At 42.0% G+C, this 19,253-nt stretch overlaps 1 protein-coding gene across 1 annotated transcript; it reads left to right on the top strand.

Moving 5' to 3' along the window:
- Nucleotides 1-1,866: 1,866 nt before the first annotated feature.
- On the top strand, nt 1,867-7,719 carry pnp6 (purine nucleoside phosphorylase 6; the record flags this gene model as incomplete). The annotated part of the gene is made up of 6 exons (XM_081372125.1): nt 1,867-1,920; nt 4,565-4,734; nt 4,927-5,030; nt 5,623-5,798; nt 6,055-6,245; nt 7,523-7,719. Exons 1-6 carry the CDS (start codon nt 1,898-1,900, stop codon nt 7,717-7,719), a joined length of 861 nt encoding a protein of 286 aa, XP_081228251.1. The 5' UTR covers nt 1,867-1,897.
- Nucleotides 7,720-19,253: the final 11,534 nt, after the last annotated feature.

Raw genomic sequence — 19,253 nt, 5'->3', positions numbered from 1 at the left:
TGTTTACTGGTGTGAGGGTGGGACAACTTGTCACTCACATGACATTGCAGAAATAGTCTCATTCAGAGCAGCGTTATGACAGGTATGAAAGCAAGGCTGTGAGGGATTGACTTATCGTGTTTTCAATGGCATCCACTGTAAAAACTGTAAAAGCTCCTAGATCACTCATGATTTTCTACAGTTGTCTGGGGGTTTTTGTCCAATGAAATTTCTCTGAAAGATATTTTTGCAGTGTTTCATCAGCAGAACAATCCAAAAGCACATTAAATAACTGTTCAACCCGCTTGAAGAGATTTAAATTCCCGTTAAAAATAAAAGATGCTGTGAATAAGATCTAACGATAGCAAACTACAAGCATCCAATAAATTCCCAATAATCAAAAGCAACATTTTTTTCTTGTTCGAATATCACTCGAATTTCAGTCACAATAGACTGCAACAGTTTTTCAGCGGCGCTGGTTCCGGATATTTTTTTTCTTTCATTCATTTTTGCCATAGGGATTTAGGAAAAAGTCTTTGTTAAAGAGTGACAAGCCATGAACCAAGCCAATCAGCTACGAGGTGAATCAACATATGCATATGTGTACAAACATTGCAGAATTTTGAGAGTGTAGGGAGATAGACTTTTATTACGTCATGTGATTCATTGGAGTGGGCTATTTTAAAGAGCTATTTTAGAGCATTACTTTTTTTTACTCTGATTGGTGTAATTTTTTGTACAGCATCATGGGTAATGTAGTTTTTCACCAGGAATTCCACTATTAAACAATAATTTTAAAAATATGCTGAAATAATGTAGGCTGACAGCTTCAGCAGAAGCAAATACCATCGATTAACAACCTCGTAGCTCACAGAACATCAGTCTTTAAAGATTTATAAGTTATCATTCAAAATCAATTCACTCATTTTCATTCCTACAAAATCAAATACAGGACCTAATTTTACTTTCATATCTTCACTAAAAACAAGTAAAAAAATGTCATGCATCTAACTAAGACTATTTTCATTCACTCGCCCATTATCCATTCATTGTGCCTTTATCCACCCATTGCCAGAGTTCAATAGTTGATCATATGATCAATAGCATAATGCATGGCTGAACAAGCAAAGAAATTAATACATTTCTTCTTTTTTTTCATGAATGTTATCATTTTGACTGAAGCTATGCCTTATAATCCAAATACACTCTTATTTAAAACAAATCCAAAAAGAATTTTAAAGCATCACATATTCTGAATTGGATGGGCAACAATTCAAGAATTAACCACTGAAACACCCAAATTGGTCATAGCTAATTTGACCGATCAATGACCCCTCAATGTCTGCAGCCTAGAAACCAATGAAGAATGTATAATAAAACATCAAGAGCTTCTTCTCATCTCCACAGAACCGTAACCAACTCAAAACCATTACATTTGTTTAACCTAAGTGGCTTCAAAGAACCAGTGAAGAACTTGGCATGTTCAACATCATTGCCAATAAGAACCTTTATTTTTATGTGCAGATGAGGCTGTGGCAAACTCTTTTTTTACATGCATAATCTCTGCGCGTGACAAATTGCACTTTAACCGTTTCCCTGGACACTTGAGTTAAACTACAGAGAAGCACGTTGTTTCCCCTTCTGTGATGCACCACTAGGCTACACGGCTGTGCTGGTCCTGGCAGGATGACAGTTCTCAAGGCTCTTTAACTGCGGGTCAGTGAGCGGCCCATTCTGACAGAAAATTGGATTAGTACAACTAGCCCTGTTTAAGAAACGACTTGTAAGAGCGACTCCTCCTTCGTCACGCCACCCTTCCCACGAGAACGTCGGGTGTTTGACCTCTCGCTCAGGCTGTTCTGTATTATTGCTCGTGCCGACAATATCCCGCTGAGTAACTCGACCAGCCGCTGCCGACATGTCAACATCCAGCGAATGCAGGTAAGGGGAGAAACGAATGAACGCCAGACCTGCCAAATTAATCTCCTACATCATATCAGAATGCTTAAATGCAATCTTAGTGAGAAGAAAAATATGTTATTACATTCGTGAGAAGTCGCCATGACAACTGTCGCTTTAAATTTCCATCCCATCAAACAAGGCGTTATATCATAGATCAACCTGAAGTAAATGGTAGATAATTTTAAATAAACCTGTTTGATTTACATTCAGGCAGTCTCTGTCCTGACTGTTTGGACGGCGATAGTTTATTTAGCCTATCATATTTCTTCCACTATGCGCCCTCCACTGTAAAAAATAAATAAATAATTTGTTGTCGATTTGATGCTTGAATGAAATTCAACATTTCTAATAACATACACTATCTATAAAATCAGCTACTTGTGATTATGGTTACGTAACCAGAATCCTCCTATTCAGCTTTGGTGGATGTGCTCAGAATAATACGCAGGCTCTTAAAGAGACAGGCTGCGCTATTAAACCTGTGGAAAAAACAGCTATGAAAACGGTCCCAAATGAGGACGTGGCTGTTCAGTTAGCAGGCCTTTTCAAAAAAAAACAAAAAAAAAAACAAAGGCAGAGCTGTGAATGTAAAATGAGAGGTCTATTGTGCATTCTCACTGAGCGTTGAGTGGCGTAGCCTGTGTTTGAAGCTCAGCTCTCTGAATGGAAAGTGCTGATCCCGCAACGCCCTGCAGCACCACGGACAGCGCATGCTTACAGCTCGGCCATTCAGCTCTTCCTAGTTCCTACTCAATATGATTCTTGTTACCTCGTGCCCTACAGCTATGAAAGGCTTTCTGATCATAAATGTGGGCAGTCCAACTATGCAAGCAATTTAGTAAGGATGGGCCTACTGTTTGTATTTTTTTTTTTTTTTTCAGTTTTAAAAGACTATAAAATAATTCAGAGTATAGTGAAAGGATAGTTAAATAATGACAGACACTTCTTGAGAACCAGAAAGCATTCTGCGGTTGCTTCCTTTAGTAACTTGCATTGTCATATTGAGTGCATAAAGCAAGTGAATATTTAACCGCCTACTGAAAAGCGTAAGTTATTTGGCCTAAGTATTCTTGAACATTAACCCTCAGACAGTCTTCGTTTCGGAGTCACATCCTGGGCCTTCCCTGTCAGAAGTGACCGGACACCTAAAAATTAAACTTCAGTAAAACCAATGCAATTTATTTTTGTTCTATAATATTTTTTTCTTTTTAATTTTGTATTTTGAGAGAATTTTATTGAATTTATTAATATTTATACAATATTTATGGTCTATTTTTGCCATTGAAAATAATAATAAAAAATTATATATATATATGTATTTTTATTTATTTATTTTTTAATGCAGTATTTTAGTTTAAAGTCCACATGAAATCAAAATTGACCATATTTACTTTGTTTGCCTAAATTGATCGTTTTGTGGTGAACAATTCATCCATGCAAGTCAATCCACACAAAAAAACTTTTTGGCTTCGTAATCTTTAATCAAAATCTGAAAATGCCCCTCCCCTCTGCTTTGGAGAACCTTCCCTGATGACGTAGGTTTGAGGACTTGGGCTGGGAAGCGCTTAACCACTCCCCTCAAACTGTTAGTCTGTTATGAGCAGAGATGGAGAGGAGGAGCGCTAGTGTAAAACCCTGCCCTCTGTTCAATATTCCGTTTCACTGGGAAATACGTCACAACACTGGAGAAAAGCCGTTTGCAACTTCCGGTTCACGCGGACTTTAATATAGAGTCTAGGCCTTCAAAAAAAAAATGTTTTAAGCAGATTAGCACTATCTGGTGAGAGTATGGAGAGAAAGCGTAGAACTTTTTTTTTTTTTTTTTTTTTTTTGTCAATTTCCCATTCATTTCCTATGGGGGTCATTTTTGACCGAAGACCACAAGTGTGACTATTTCTTTTTTTACGACGACTTAGCATGCTCAGATCATGACCTCATTTTTGTGTGTTCACATACCTAATGCCATAAAAGTCACAAAGTTTTGTAACATTCCGATGAAGCTGTGATTTTTAGAAATTCAAAACAGAAAATGCTTCGGTCAGAAATGACCGAGGACCGTCTGAGGGTTAACAGATGCTCTTTATAATTTGCTACAATTAAAAATACCATGGCCAGCTTTGATAATTAATTATCCAGCTAAAAAAACATGATGAACATAGACCAGAGAATATATTTGATTTGCATATAGTTACAACTCAGAAATGGGTTTTCTCTCAACTGACCGTCCATTAGCTTTGTATGGTAAGAAACATGACTATTTACTACAGTGATTGTTCAGCTAAATGACTGTCAAAGAGAAGAGATAATTCAACATACTTCAACACAATAGCATAACAAAAGACAAGGAAAAATAAAACCTTTTTTACTGTAGTATATAGGTACTTTTCTTTATCTATTCTGAATGCTACTGTCAGCTGATTTGTCCTCACTCTCAAAGCAACTTGACTGGGTCATTGCACTTCTTACACCTTCATATTTCATAGCCAAGTTATGTTGCGTAGGAACGTAGGTAGGTTAGTCAGACGTTATCTTACAGTACTTTATTGTGGCACGTGTGTTTTTAATGCATGCCAGCCCCACCAAAAAATATTAAGCAAAAAAACAATGTTTTGTTTCTATCTAGCTACAGCTATGAGGAGTACAAAGAAACAGCAGACTGGCTGCTTGCTAACACACACATCAGGCCCAAAGTGGCAATTATCTGTGGTTCAGGACTCGGTGGATTGGCTGACCTGCTGGACAACAAGAATGTGTTTCCTTACGACAAAATCCCGCGCTTTCCCCACAGCACAGGTAGGAGACAGATTGCTAAATTCTCATAAACCTTTGGTTTACCATTCATAACCCACTCAGAGAGTATTGTTTCATATTCTATTCTATTCTAAATATATAAAAGACAGTGCTGACATTTATCGCTCACTGTCATTATTTGATTATTATTTGCCTTAACAAACATTAAAAATACACAAATACACGTCTCTTCAGTGCAAGGACATAAAGGTCAGCTGGTGTTCGGAGAGCTGAATGGGAAGCAGTGTGTTTGCATGCAAGGCCGTTTCCATTTCTACGAGGGCTATAACGTTGCCACGGTAAGTTTCATTTTTAAAATCTTAAAAGTATGAGCATTAAACAAAACCAGCACATGCAAAAGCACATGCGTTTGGAATGAAAACACATTGTTAGTTGATAATTAAAAGAATCATCTCATAAGTCAAGAATCATCTCAGTTTTTCTTTTCCTTGAGCAATAATATACCACAGCACTAACACAGAGGTTATTCTGCACTTAACCATTGACTTCTCAGTGCTGCTATCAGCACTTTAAGTATAACAGAGAATAGTTAACATTTGACAGCTGACCCAATCGCCTCCTATAAACTTTTACAACATACAACATTCCAACATCTGTGATCAAGTAAAAAAAAAAAAAATCAGAAAGATACAAACAGTGCTTACTCTTTATTGCAGGAGCCAAGTTAAATACTGTATGGCATTATGATTTATGATTCTTCTGTATGTTTAGACAAAGCTGGGGGACAGTTAAACTACTATATAGTTTTGATAACTGCATATTAACCACATATATCAATTCATATTTCAGTCTTTAATTTCCTGTTTCATAAAGATGAGAACAGTTTGTCAAAGCAGCTCTAAATCTCAGGGTTTTCTCCTTCTGTTTTAGGTCACATATCCAATAAGAGTGTTTTTCCTTCTCGGGATTGAGACTCTGATTGTGACCAATGCTGCTGGAGGGCTCAATTCTACATTTGAAGTGGGTGACATCATGCTTATCAGAGACCATATCAATATGCCTGGATTTGCTGGTCAAAATCCCCTGTGTGGACGCAATGAGGAAAGGTGAATTGCTATTTAGTAAATTGAGATACGTTTTATTCAAACAAACAAGCAAATAGATTTGAGATCCTTTTTTATAATTATGTTTAAAGATGGCTAATTCTACCTAACACCAATAACTTTTTTTATTTTTGTCTTTGTTTTTAATAGTTCAGCTTTGGTTTTGCTATTGGCTTGGCAATATAATCTTACTTGCAGTTCTCTAAGGATTTATGCAACCAGTCTAATGATCACTGACATTTGTGTTACGTCCCTGTAGATTTGGAGTGCGCTTTCCCTGCATGTCTGATGCTTATGATAGAGAATTGGCACAGTTGGCCAGGAAAACTGCCCAAGAACTGGGCTGTGCCTCTTTCCTTCAGGAGGGTGTTTACTGCATGTTGGCTGGACCGTCCTATGAGACAATTGCAGAATGCAGGGCTTTACAGCTGCTTGGGGCGGATGCTGTGGGTACGTACTGTACATATCACTTTTATCAAAAATGTGGGCAAGACGTATTATCACTTGAAGATGAAAAGCATAACCATATATCATCATTTCGAGCAAGGACTCCCTTTGAGGGACAGAGCAGGAACCTATTATTATATTATTTTTCACAAAAATTACTTATTTATGAAGCCCCGAACATGACAGGCCGACAAATATATATAGGGGCCATAAATTTCTTAATTCGTTCTCTCAAATGAGTTTTCTCAATTTAAATAAGTAAATTGTGGCCACGTTGAACTAATTCGTTCCCTCGTTTTGATGTAACTAAGGGAACAAATTTGTACAACAGGGACATGATTTAGTAAATCGAGGGAATGAATTGTTCAATCGTGCACACGATTTGCTTAAAACAAGAGAACAAATTAGTAAAGTATTTTATCATCAGCATGTTTTACTAATTCGTTCCCTTGTTTTAAGTCGTCAGTCATTGGAATGAATTGTTAATTTGTGGCCATGATAAACATATTTTTCATGCATCTCATGTACGGGGCTCCATACTTATTAGTTATAAATTATATAATTAACTATCATAATTATAATAATGTATTAATTATTATAAATTATATATATATTATATTAATTATATTATATAAATTCATAAATTATTATAAATTATCAATTACTTTAAAATGAATAATACTTATATATATATATATATATATATATATATATATATATATATATATTGTAGTTTTTACTTTAAGTATATATATTATTTTTCTTTATATTCCTCTTCTGCTGCAAATTATTGTTTGACCTTAAAGTAATTTTAAAATGAAATAAACTAGATGAAAATAGAAAGTTAAGGGTCACTAAGAATTTTTTTGAAAGAAATTGATATTTTTATTTAGCAAGGATGTGTTAAATTGGTCAAAAGTGACAGCAAAGACATTTGTTATAAAAGATTTCTATTTTAAATAAATGCTGTTGAACTTCCTATTCATTCTCTTTTTATTCCAAATATGTATCACGGTTTCCACCAAAATATTAAGCAGCACAACTTTTTTCAACATTGATATTAATAATAATAAATGTTGCTTGAGCACCAAATCAGTGTATTAGAATGATTTTTGAAGCATCATGTGGCACTGAAGACTGGAGTAATGATGCTGAAAATTCAATTTACAATTTAAAATAGAAAATAATTATTTTAAATTATAATAATATTTCTACTATTTTTGCTGTATTTTCATCCAAAAAATGCAGCCTTGGTGAGTGTTGTGTTTCTCTGTAATTAGGTATGAGTACCGTTCCAGAGGTGGTGATCGCTCGGCACTGTGGGATGCGTGTGTTTGGACTCTCCCTAATTACCAACAAGGTAGTGACTGACTACGACAGCAAGGAAAGGGCTAATCATGAAGAGATCCTGGAAACCACCCGTATGCGAACCGAAGTCCTGCAGAAGATAGTCAGCAATCTAGTGACAAACATGTAGCATGACCAGCAATTACATTTACTGTAGTACAAAAATCTTCCGGCTGCTCTTGAAATACTTCCACACAGATTTGCACTTCCACCCAGACAGTTTGACAATGTAGAATGACATAGTGTCCTTCTTGATAGTTCTCATGTATTTTATTCCGGATTCAAGTAAATTTAGGAACTTTGCAGTGCCTCAAGACTCTCTAAATGGAAATTTAGGCTAGGTTCATTTTGTTTACTTTTGATATTGTCCTCGGTTACATACTGTGTGATGCATTCCAGTCATCCCAACCTGCACAAAGTCATGGGGGGGGGGGGTTCTGATTAATTCGGGGCGAGAAATCTAAAAAGGGGTGGGGGGTGGGGGTGTGTGTGTTCTGATTAATTCGGTACGAGAAATCTCCAACGGGGTGGGGGGGGTGGGGGTTCTGATTAATTCGGTTCGGAAGTAGAGATAAAATCCCAAGGCACGCACGCACACTTGCACACACACACGCAAGGTCTCTCGCTCCCTCTCTCTTGCGCGCTCTTGCTTCCGGGACATTTTAACTGATTTGCGGGCATCAGGGAGCCTTGGGATGTCTGTGCATTCACGTTTTTCCTGAAATGAAAGTTAAGAACAACTGAAATTACTAGCGTTACATAACTATTAGCATTCCTGTCACTGTGTCTTGAAAAAAGAGTTAAAGAACAAACATACATGAAAAGGGACCAACACAGACATGCACTCTTATACAGTGATACTGTCACGGTGACACAACCATCTGTCAGCCCATCGTCACCAGATCAGCACGCTCCACCCACTCGTTCACTCTCCCCGGATTACTGATTCAACACACATGCACCTCCTCATCAACCTGCACTATATGCCTCACACAACCTGCACACTATTGTCTGGTCTTGTCTAACCACATACAGACTCAACTCTTGCTGCAACTCCTGTCTGTCTTCTGTCTTCTGATCCTGAGCTGTCGTGTGTGTTCAGTCTGTACCATTCTTCAACTACCTGCACCTGTGATCATCATATTCCACCCAGTGCAACTGCTTGAACTTCACATTCACCCTTCCATCGACCACTGTTTGTTCTCTGCATCCTATTACGACCACCTTCTCTTCTGTTGTCTGACAGATGCAATCCTTTTCAACTGTATTAAAGGGAATTTGGACTAAATGAGAAGGGCAGTTCCAGTATGATCAATTATTAAAATATCAATTAATATATTAAATAAGCACGTTTTATCTTTTTTAGTTTTATAAACTTGTCTGGATGTAGAAATTCACATGTAAAATAAAGTTGAAAAATCTCTTCACAAAGTTTTGTGATACTTTATAGATTTTTAATTTTATAGTAATGTTACTTATTTTACTATGTACTTGATTTTGACTCAGATGTGACAATATTAGAATTTATTAACCCCTTGAGATGTATCATCTCATTTTCAAGGGGGTCCTTACAATGTAACACAATTACAACTTAAAAAACATAAGATTACAATTAACAGTACATGTGATAACATGTATCATAAATGCTTTAATCATAAATGCTCTTTTGCCAATTTTTATTTTTATTTTTTTTTTTTTTTTTGCACGAGGAACAAGAAAATAAGTCTGGACAGAATGCCTAACTTGGTGGTTTGAAGAAAAGGGTACAAAGTATTGTTGTAGATAACTAGGATAATCAAAATAAATACATTTAAAATAAATTGAAGCCAATGAATCTGCTTTCTCACACACAAAGATGACCACTGGAGTGCATCATATATTTTACAGTGATGAGTGTAAAAAGAACATCCTAAAACAAATCTGCAAATTCTATTATGCTGTATTTAAGCGAGGCAAGATCAGCTTTTGATGCCGTCTGATAAACCACATCATCACAGTAATCAAAGGACGGAAATATTAATTGAGAAACAAGTTTCTTACGAACTCTATAAGAAAAGCATTTTCGAGATCGATGCAACATTGACTTTGCGTAAAACATGATTAATGTGTGGTTTAAAAGAAAGTTTAGAATCAAGCCATACACCAAGATATTTAATAGTATCAACTCTATGCAAAGGAGTACCGTCATGATACAACACAAGAACAGTTTTTGGAATTAAGTTTATGTTTAGAACTAAAGATCATAGTATATGCACTAATTTATTAGCCAAAAGCCAATCTTGTAAAGTATTAAAATCCGATTGAAGAGATAATTGAATTTGTATCGAATCAGAATTACAAAAAATACCCTTAAAATTGAACCTGACACAGTTTTTGATAAGTAATGGTAGATTATTTACATAAATAGAAAAAAGAAGTGGTCCCAAAACTGAACCTTGAGGCACACCTCTTTGTTGAATCAGAAGATCAGATGTATTCCCATTTAGGACAACACATTGTTTTCTGTTATGTTTTCTGTAATATTATATATATATTTTTTTTATATATATTATATGTTTTCCAATTCTGAGTTCCTTTGCTCTTACTGATATAAACATTTTGATAATCCAAGACCAAAACTCCAGTCTTTTGCCCACACCATACTAAATACAAATACAGATTTTGGTGATCAGTATGAATCATCATTTTCCTGCAATGCATGTGCACAGAGAGTGAGATAAAAAATGTGCATGTATACATCAGATTCTGCAAAACGCATACATTATAACTGAAGGAATAGGCATCCCTCTTAACCGCCTCATGTCACTACATTATTGATCAATCTTACCAACCCAACTCTGAAGTAGTGATGAAATAAAACATTAACAACATCAAGCTTGCAGCAAGTCTGTCACCGAGCAAAAACCTTAAAGCAAAATTGTACGTAATGTAAAGTGAGATCTTCACAAGAGTGTAAGACAATATACAGTGTGGCCAGAGGATTCGCTATAGTGACTAGCTCTGTCAAAACCATAATGTTTTCAAATCATTCGCAGCCCCTCAATTGAACGTGAAACTTCATATTTAAGATTGCAGGTGTATATGTGAACCTCAGCACACATCAGATTTTTGGAGGAAACACTCTTTTCATCAGTCAGACGATGCCTCTGCCCTTGCCGATGATGACAGAACGCCAGATCAGTCTGTTATTCAGATGCTATAGCAGACTTTCACAAAATATTTATGGAAAGCCAGTTGTGCTGACTCTGCCCAACATCACAGTCCCTGTGAGCCATTAGTGAAGGGGTAACTCTTATGCAATTAGTGACGGACCATTTGCTGAAATATTCAGGGCTTGATGCCCATGATGTGCAGCAGTGACGGTACTTCCACTCACTGGAGGAAAAGAGGAAGTCAGAAAATTTAATGATCTGTTTTGATCTTGCGTGTTTTTTTTGTTCTTCTCTCCCTGACATATTATCTCATTTGAAATTCCTGTTTTTCTCTGAAAGATATTTTCCTCTGAAATGCAGCTTTGAGCTCAGCATTCTTCATTTCAGTGTCTTCACAAATTTCAGATAGCACTACACTGTCAAACATTGTCATAATTTTAACCCCAAAAAACTTAGTAGGTTAAATGTGAGCGCTTTTAAAAGTTTTGGGGTCAGTAAGACTTTTTCACACTTAACTTAAGGACACTTAACTTCTAGTTGCATGGACTGTCAATGGAGGAACAAAAATCTCTCAGATTTTATTTAAAATATCTTCATTTGTGTTTCGAAGATGAACGAAAGTCTTACGGGTTTGGAACGTCATGAGGGTGAGAATATTGTCATTTTTGGGTAAATTAACTCTTTAATGCTCCTTCACGGTTCGAGTAATTTTATGGACTTTGCAGTGTCTCAAAACTCTCTGAGTCAAAATTTAGGCTATGTTCATTTTCTTTACTTTTCATATTGTCGTATGAACTTTTCACTGTCGTAAAAACTCGTTGGCGACTCTCCCACCTCCCTTCTTCTCCCTCTGGCAATTCGTTACATCGCGAGACCTGATATCACGCGATACTTTTTGACGCCCGACGGCCTAAAGTTGCAAGGGTGGTTTTTCCCCTCATAAGCGCTAGGGGGAAGCGAGACGGCCACCATTCAACCCGAAAAAAGTCATATAACCATTCCAATGACTCCGAAGCTGTTCAGTTAAGGTAAATTAAGCTAAAAAAAAGAAAACGTACTCGGTTACCTAATGTAACCTCGGTTCTCTCTAGAAGAGGGAACGAATATTGCGTAAGTTGCTTACGCTATGGGAAAGTCTTCTTTCTTCGAGATCTGAAGCCAAAAATTATCCTTAATTTTGTATTCATTGTCAACGCAGTGCGGCAGCCGGCAGACCAAGGCAGGCTGTATAAGCGTGCTCATTGGCTGCTCGGCGGCAACTGCTTAAGCCTATCAGTGAGCCTCGTGAAACGTGGCCTCCAATGAGGGCGCTTCGCGTCCTCCACACCCTTCTAACCGTCAAGATGGGTGTGGCCAGTGTGTATATAACGAGGGCTCACAGGCTGAATATCTGGTTTTCGTAGTCTGAAGCGCAAAAGCTCGTGGCGCGACACGGCAGGTTACGCAATACTCGTTCCCTCTTCTAGAGAGAACCGAGGTTACATTAGGTAACCGAGTACGTTCTCTTACGAAAGGTTCTCTCGTATTGCGTAAGTTGCTTACGCTACGGGAACTCCTTGTCAACGTCGTGCGTGCCGAGCATCCAGCACATGAATCCCAGGGAGACCGGGGAAAAACATTCTGCTGGAACAGGTGGCCGGTCGGAGAGACGGGCCAACACAGTACAAAGCACTTCACTCAGTGTTTCTAAATAGAGCGGCGCGGCCGGTCTATAAGTATATATCAGTGCAAAACAGTGGGGCCGGCAGCGCGAGCCCACACAGTACATAAGCACACATTAGGTTAAGAAAAGAGCGACATCATCTGTCTTTTACGAAGAGAATAACCCCCTGCGCAACAGAGTGGAAGACGGGCGGCCAGCAGCGCGGGCCAGCACCGGTAAACAACGCGTAACGGGGAATGAGAAACAGAGCAGCCCAGCCGGTCTGAGTATAAAACACTTCACCCTAAGTACCATACCAGAAATATCGCCAGCATGTGAACGTAGTCTGCACATAAGCGACTGGGCAGAGCATACATGTCACTTATACTGACAGCAATTTAGCCTGTAAGGCGGGAACTTCCAGGTTATAAAACCTCACGAATGTCGATGGGGAGGCCCAGCCCGCCGCCATACAAATATCGTGGATAGAAATTCCACTGGACCAGGCCCACGAAGAGGCCATGCCTCTAGTAGAGTGGGCTCTGATACCCAGAGGGCACTGCAGGTGTTTGGAGGCATAAGCTGCTGCAATCGCGTCCACTATCCACCTGGACAGGCTCTGTTTCGAGGCAGCGAGATCCTTGGTGCGTCCGCCTAAGGAAACAAAGAGCTGCTCGGAACGCCTGAAAGCCGCGGAGCGCGTGATGTAAACTCTCAGCACCCTGACAGGGCATAGGAGGTTATCACTGTCCCCATTATCGGATGCTGGCAGAGCCGAAAGGGAAATGATTTGTGCCCTAAAAGGGGTTCCAATCGCTTTGGGGATGTAACCATGTCTCAGTCTGAGAATGACTTTCGAGTCGTTCGGTCCGAACTCAAGACATGCAGGGCTAACAGATAGCGCGTGCAAATCCCCCACGCGTTTTACTGAAGACAGAGCTATCAGAAAAATGGTTTTGAGCGACAGGTACTTTAAATCCACGGATTCAAGCGGTTCAAAGGGAAAAGCCTTCAGGGCCTCCAGGACCAAGGACAGATCCCAAATAGGAACCGAGGGGGGCTGTGGGGGATTCATCCGTCTAGCTCCTCTGAGGAAGCGAATAATAAGCTCGTTTCTTCCTATTGGCTGGCCGCGCGTCGTCTCAGTGAACGCTGCAATAGCCGCCACATACACTTTGAGCGTGGACGGGGACCTGCCCTTGTCCAACAGCTCTTGTAGGAAGGAGAGCACCCGTGGGACCCCACATGCACGTGGATCCAAGTTTTTAGTAGCGCACCATTTAGAAAACACCGACCATTTAGACGCGTAGAGCCGTCTCGTGGAGGGAGCTCTAGACTGCGTGATCGTGTTCACGACCCCTTCTGGCAGGTCAACGGATATCCGTTGATTACCCATGCATGCAGAGACCATCATTCTGGATGGGGATGCCAGATCGATCCACCGGCTTGAGAGAGGAGATCCTTTCTCACTGGGATCGGCCATGGGGATGAGTGCGACAGCCTCACTAGCTCTGGGTACCAGGTTTGGTTCTCCCAACGCGGGGCTATAAGAAGCACTGGGTGGTGCGTTTCCCTGATCCTCGTAATGACCTGTGGTAACAGGGAGATCGGGGGAAAAGCGTACAGCGGGAGGCTGGGCCATGTCTGGGACAGCGCGTCCTCGCTTTTCGAGAAAAATTTCGGGCAGTGAGCGTTGTCTCTCGACGCAAAGAGGTCGACCTCCGCTCTGCCGAATAGGCGCCAGAGAAACTGGACTGTCTGGGGGTGCAGGGACCATTCTCCCGGGGGAATGATGTCTCTGGACAGTCTGTCTGGACCGACATTCAGGTGGCCCGGCACGTGTGCGGCCCTCAGCGAGCGCAACGAGTGGTGAGCCCACACGAGAAGGCGTTCTGTCAGCTTGCACAGGTTCCTGGATCTGACACCACCCTGTCGGTTCACATAGGATACCACGGACATGTTGTCCGAGCGGACTAGCACATGGTGATCCTGTATGAATGGGAGGAAGCGCTTGAGCGCGTTCTCGACCGCTATCATCTCCAAACAGTTTATGTGGAGGCATTTCTCCTGGTCTGACCACAGGCCATAGACCGGCTTGCCCTCGAACAGAGCGCTCCAACCTGAGGTGGAAGCATCCGTCGAGATAATTTTGCGGTGTGAGATGGCTCCCATTGTCACTCCCCGCTGGTACCAGTCGGCCGCTAACCAGGGCTTCAGTGCTGAAACGCAGCTCTGAGTCACTCTGATTCGGATGCCGCCGGAAGCCCAGGCTCTGTGAGGCACTCGGGCATTCAGCCAGCGTTGTAGTGGGCGCATACGTAACAGACCCAGCTGAAGCACTGCTGCAGCTGAAGCCATACAACCCAGCATCTTCTGAAATGTCTTGAGAGGTGCGGTACTGCCCAGCTGGAAGGACGCGGCCAGGTGTCGAATGCAGCGCGCGCGCGCTGTGTTGACAGGCGGGCCGTCATTGCCACAGTGTCCAGATCCTAACCCAGAAAAGAGGTTGATTGACTGGGCACTAATGAGCCCCAGGCTGTCCTGGTGGCTTAGAAGCACTGTTCTGTGGGCAATGAGTTCGACCTCTAACTGTGCTAGAATTAGCCAATCGTCCAAGTAGTTCAGAATTCGCATTCCCCGACCTCTCAGGGGAGCGAGAGCCGTGTTCATGCACTTCGTAAATGTACGGGGTGCCAACGACAGGCCGAAAGGCAGGACGGTGTACTGATATACCTGACCGTCGAAGGCGAATCTCAAGAATGGCCTGTGACGGGGTATTATCTGGATCTGAAAGTACGCGTCTTTTAGATCGAGAGATTGACCAGTTCCTCGGGCGAATTTGCGCGAGAATTTGCCTGGTTGTGAGCATTTTGAACGGTCTTCTCATAAGAGCCTTGTTCAAACGTCTTAGATCCGAAATTGGTCTGAGAGCTCCTTCTTGGGAACGAGGAAATAACGGCTGTAAAAGCCCGACTCGCTCATAGAAGGGAAAACCGGTTCTATAGCCCCTTTGCACAGAAGTGTAGCTATTTCTGTTCGAAGTAGATGTGCTACTTCCCCATTCACTCTGGTCTCGGTACGCGCTAGAAAGCGCGGAGGGCGGCGAGCGAACTGCAGAGGATAGCCCTGTTTTACTGTGCTTAGCACCCATTCTGACGCGCCTGGAATAGCTTCCCACACTTTCGCGTGTGCAGCCAGGGGCAGAATGGCCTCCGGGCTCTGATCGCCGCTCATCGCAGGCTCGAGAGCTCGAAAAGGGAGGGACAGGCGCGCGCGCGCGCTCTCGGTGCTTAGATACGGCGGGTCGCATGCAGCGATAACTGGCCGTTTCACACACAGCGTCCCGGTGGCTTTGGACGGGGAACATACAGTGTGAGGCACGACGTGTGATAGCGGCGTCGGGGGCGAAATGTTCGAAAGAATGTGTGAGCGCGTGGGAGCTGGCACAGCATCTGTATTTAAAACATGACCGGTCGTGAGGGGATGTGTAACAGAGCGGGCAGTGAGTAGGTGTGGGCACAGCGAGGTGGACACGTGACCTACTTTTAACACTCGAGCGGCTTCTGCATGCTTTATGAGAGTGGGCTCTGTGAGAGACACGGGATTTATAGTGCTTGTGTGTAGAGGTGAACACAGAGAAGTGGGCACGTTCACTGCATTTGAAACACATACGGCGCGAGCCGTGCAACCAGACATAATGCTCTTTTCGAGATTTCTCTGGGTCGCCGTGAAAACGGCGGTTGTGTGCAGGCGAGAGGGTGGATTCACCGGCTCGTTGGCTGCGATATGAGTGTCTGCAGTAACCGTGGCAACGGGGACTGACAGGGCATGAAACTTTGATGATGGTCCGGCCGCGGCGGGACACAATCGTCGCTTCTTTCCTCGGGCTAGGAGGTTTTTGCAGGCTCAGGTTTTACCGCAATCCTCTGCCGGGGTCCCCGGGAAGGAGGCGGCCTGCTTCGGCTGGTCGAGCGAGATCGAGGACGGCCGCCCTGTCGTCTCTGCGAGGACGGAGGTCGAGCTGGGCGCTGGGTAGAGCTTTGCGCAGGCTGGTCACGAGGACGGTGTGCGGCAGAGCTAGAGCGCCGAGGCAGAAAGAGATTCATCGCCTGTGTAGTCTTCTGAACCTCCGAGAAGCGGTCCACGATCCCGCTTACCGCTGGGCCAAAGGCGAGAGAGAAGCTCGAGGGAGAGGTTCCGGCGAGCTTCTAAGCGCCTCGTCGATCTCCGGTGGTCGCTGTGAGCGGCGCTTCTTCTTGCGCGGCCCAGCAGGGACAGGCGAAGCGACATCTTGGTTGAAAAAGTTTTCGACATTGAAAGTTGCTCGCACTCAGGGCAGCCGCCCGTATAGAGAGCTATATATATAGATTCAGATCTCGAAGAAAGAAGACTTTCCCATAGCGTAAGCAACTTACGCAATACGAGAGAACCTCTCGTAAGAGAACTACATAGTTCCTCTTTAAGAAGGACATTGCATGGACTGTCAATGTGTTGCATGGACTGACAATGACTGTCAACACACGATAGAGTAAAAAACAAAAACAGTCTTTATTTAACCCACAAACTAAAACTAAGGCGGTCACAGGAGAATAATGAACACAACAACGTTTAACTAAGACGATACCGGACACAGAATAGGGAAAATTTCATGGGGAGACAATGATCCTTACAAACAAATTTCTTATATCTTGGACAAAACAAACCTTTAAACCAAAAGCCTGATATTTTACTCTCTGCCATCCAAACGCATCCCTCCAACGCTACATTCGCTTTTACATTTTATCTTTTATCTTTTTTTTATCTTAAGGCGGTCACAGGAGAATAATGAACACAACAACGTTTAACTAAGACGATACCGGACACAGAATAGGGAAAATTTCATGGGGAGACAATGATCCTTACAAACAAATCTCTTATATCTTGGACAAAACAAACCTTTAAACCAAAAGCCTGATATTTTACTCTCTGCCATCCAAACGCATCCCTCCAACGCTACATTCGCTCCCAAGATTCGCTCCCAAGAACGCTACATTCGCTCCCGGTGGCGCTGCTCTGCTTGCGACCCGGGCACGCTGTCTACTGCGATCGTCGTTTTGTTTGTTGTTTGCGTTGGCTTGTATGTTTGTGAATGTGTTGCCGCGCTGTGGGAACGTGAAGTCAACATGGCAAGATTTATTCATTACACATATCTTGTGTTGCTCATCGTCGGACTATGTGTACCATGCCAAACTTATTCAGCGGGCTTCCAGGCCCAGCGTCTTACTACCTACACCCGAGATGCGCTGCTGGCACTCCGATCGTCCAATCTTCCACCTGTGGATTTACCAGCCTGCGTGAGCGCTCGGCCAGCGCGGTCGAGGAAAAGGGGTCGGCGTGGTGGAGCGCGCCAGCGTTTACGACGGAGAGGCAGCAAGCCTCCTCTACCTTCAATGATATTATGCAACGCAAGATCACTTCGAGCTAAAATAGACGAACTTCGGATTAATACCTGGACATGCTCTGAGTATCGCACCTCAAGTTTAATGGTGATCACGGAAACGTGGTTACACAGGGATATTCAAAACTCTCTGGTTGACATCGATGGATTTTCACTTGTCAGGGCAGATAGGACTGAACAATCCGGAAAAACGAGAGGTGGCGGCATGGCTGTGTATGTAAGTAACAACCAGGGGCGGCTGGCCAATAGAGGGCGCTAGGGCGCCGCCCCCCCATGAGCCAGACCACAGTTTATGAGCCACACTCATTAAATAAATAAGTAAATATATACATAAATCATACATACAAATTGTCAGTATTTGTGTGTTTGAGATATTAAATACACCCAGTATATGTGAAAAATATAATAGAAATTCAAAATATCTGCTTTTTCAACACGTCTCCTCCACCTGCGTGCACGTCGATCAGCTCTGGGGCGCTGGAGAGAGGCACCCCAGAGAGGCGGGTCTGTGGATCAGTTTAGCCAATTGCTGATTTAAGTTTGACATGTTTGACATAAACTGTAGCCAATCAGCGAGCACAAATCTAGTCAGCTATGGGCGCTTCTGTTTAGCGCCCAAAGCTGCGCGAGCCCGAGCCGAGGCACGCCCATCTCTATCAGACAGCTAATCGGGCTGGCTAGCTGGATGCGTCATGCTAATGCCTTGTTTTGCTTTCCGTGATTACTTTTTAAAACAACAGCGATAGATCCAGCATGGACAGTTACCGGAGCGAGGGACCTGTCTGAGAAAGTAACTACTGTTTTAATTAAATTTCAAATGCAAATGGAAAGTTTGTGCAATTTGTTTTGTTTTTTTTGTGTAAGAATGCCTCAGCCTTGTAATATGGCATTAAATAATTACTGACTTTTTGACAGAGCACTGGTATCGTGCAGTTTGTGTTAATACTAATAATTATTTGTAATATTATTATTATTCGCTTTACAAAGATATGTAAAGGCAGTGGTTCTCAAACTGGGTTTGTGGTGGTTCTCAAACCGTGAGGTGACAGAAGGTGGTGCGGGAACAAAATGCTGAATTTTGCCGTTCCTTTAATACTACCTCATCTTAAAATACGATTTAAACTGAGCATGCATTTCTCTCAGGTTAAATGCTGTAAATACATGACATCCGATCAAATTACCTCATCTTTTGCGGTCAAAACTTTCTGCATTTAAGCAGCGTGTAGTGGGCTGCTATATGACAGGTCTCGTGCAGATTGCTGCCTCGGCAAATCGCGCTATATTGCCATTCTCGACCATGTGCGTTAGCGATTGCAAATGTCACATTGATTTTATACAACAGTTCAACAAACGAAATATTAATATTAAGTGATGTTCATTTTCAACACAGTTGTCATTATTTTTACAATAAAATAATAGCTCCAAAGCCACAG

The sequence above is a fragment of the Scardinius erythrophthalmus genome (genome assembly GCF_964197995.2).
Source record: "Scardinius erythrophthalmus genome assembly, chromosome: 8".
Classification (NCBI taxonomy): Eukaryota; Metazoa; Chordata; class Actinopteri; order Cypriniformes; family Leuciscidae; genus Scardinius; species Scardinius erythrophthalmus.
This window is presented reverse-complemented; position numbering and strand designations above follow the sequence as displayed.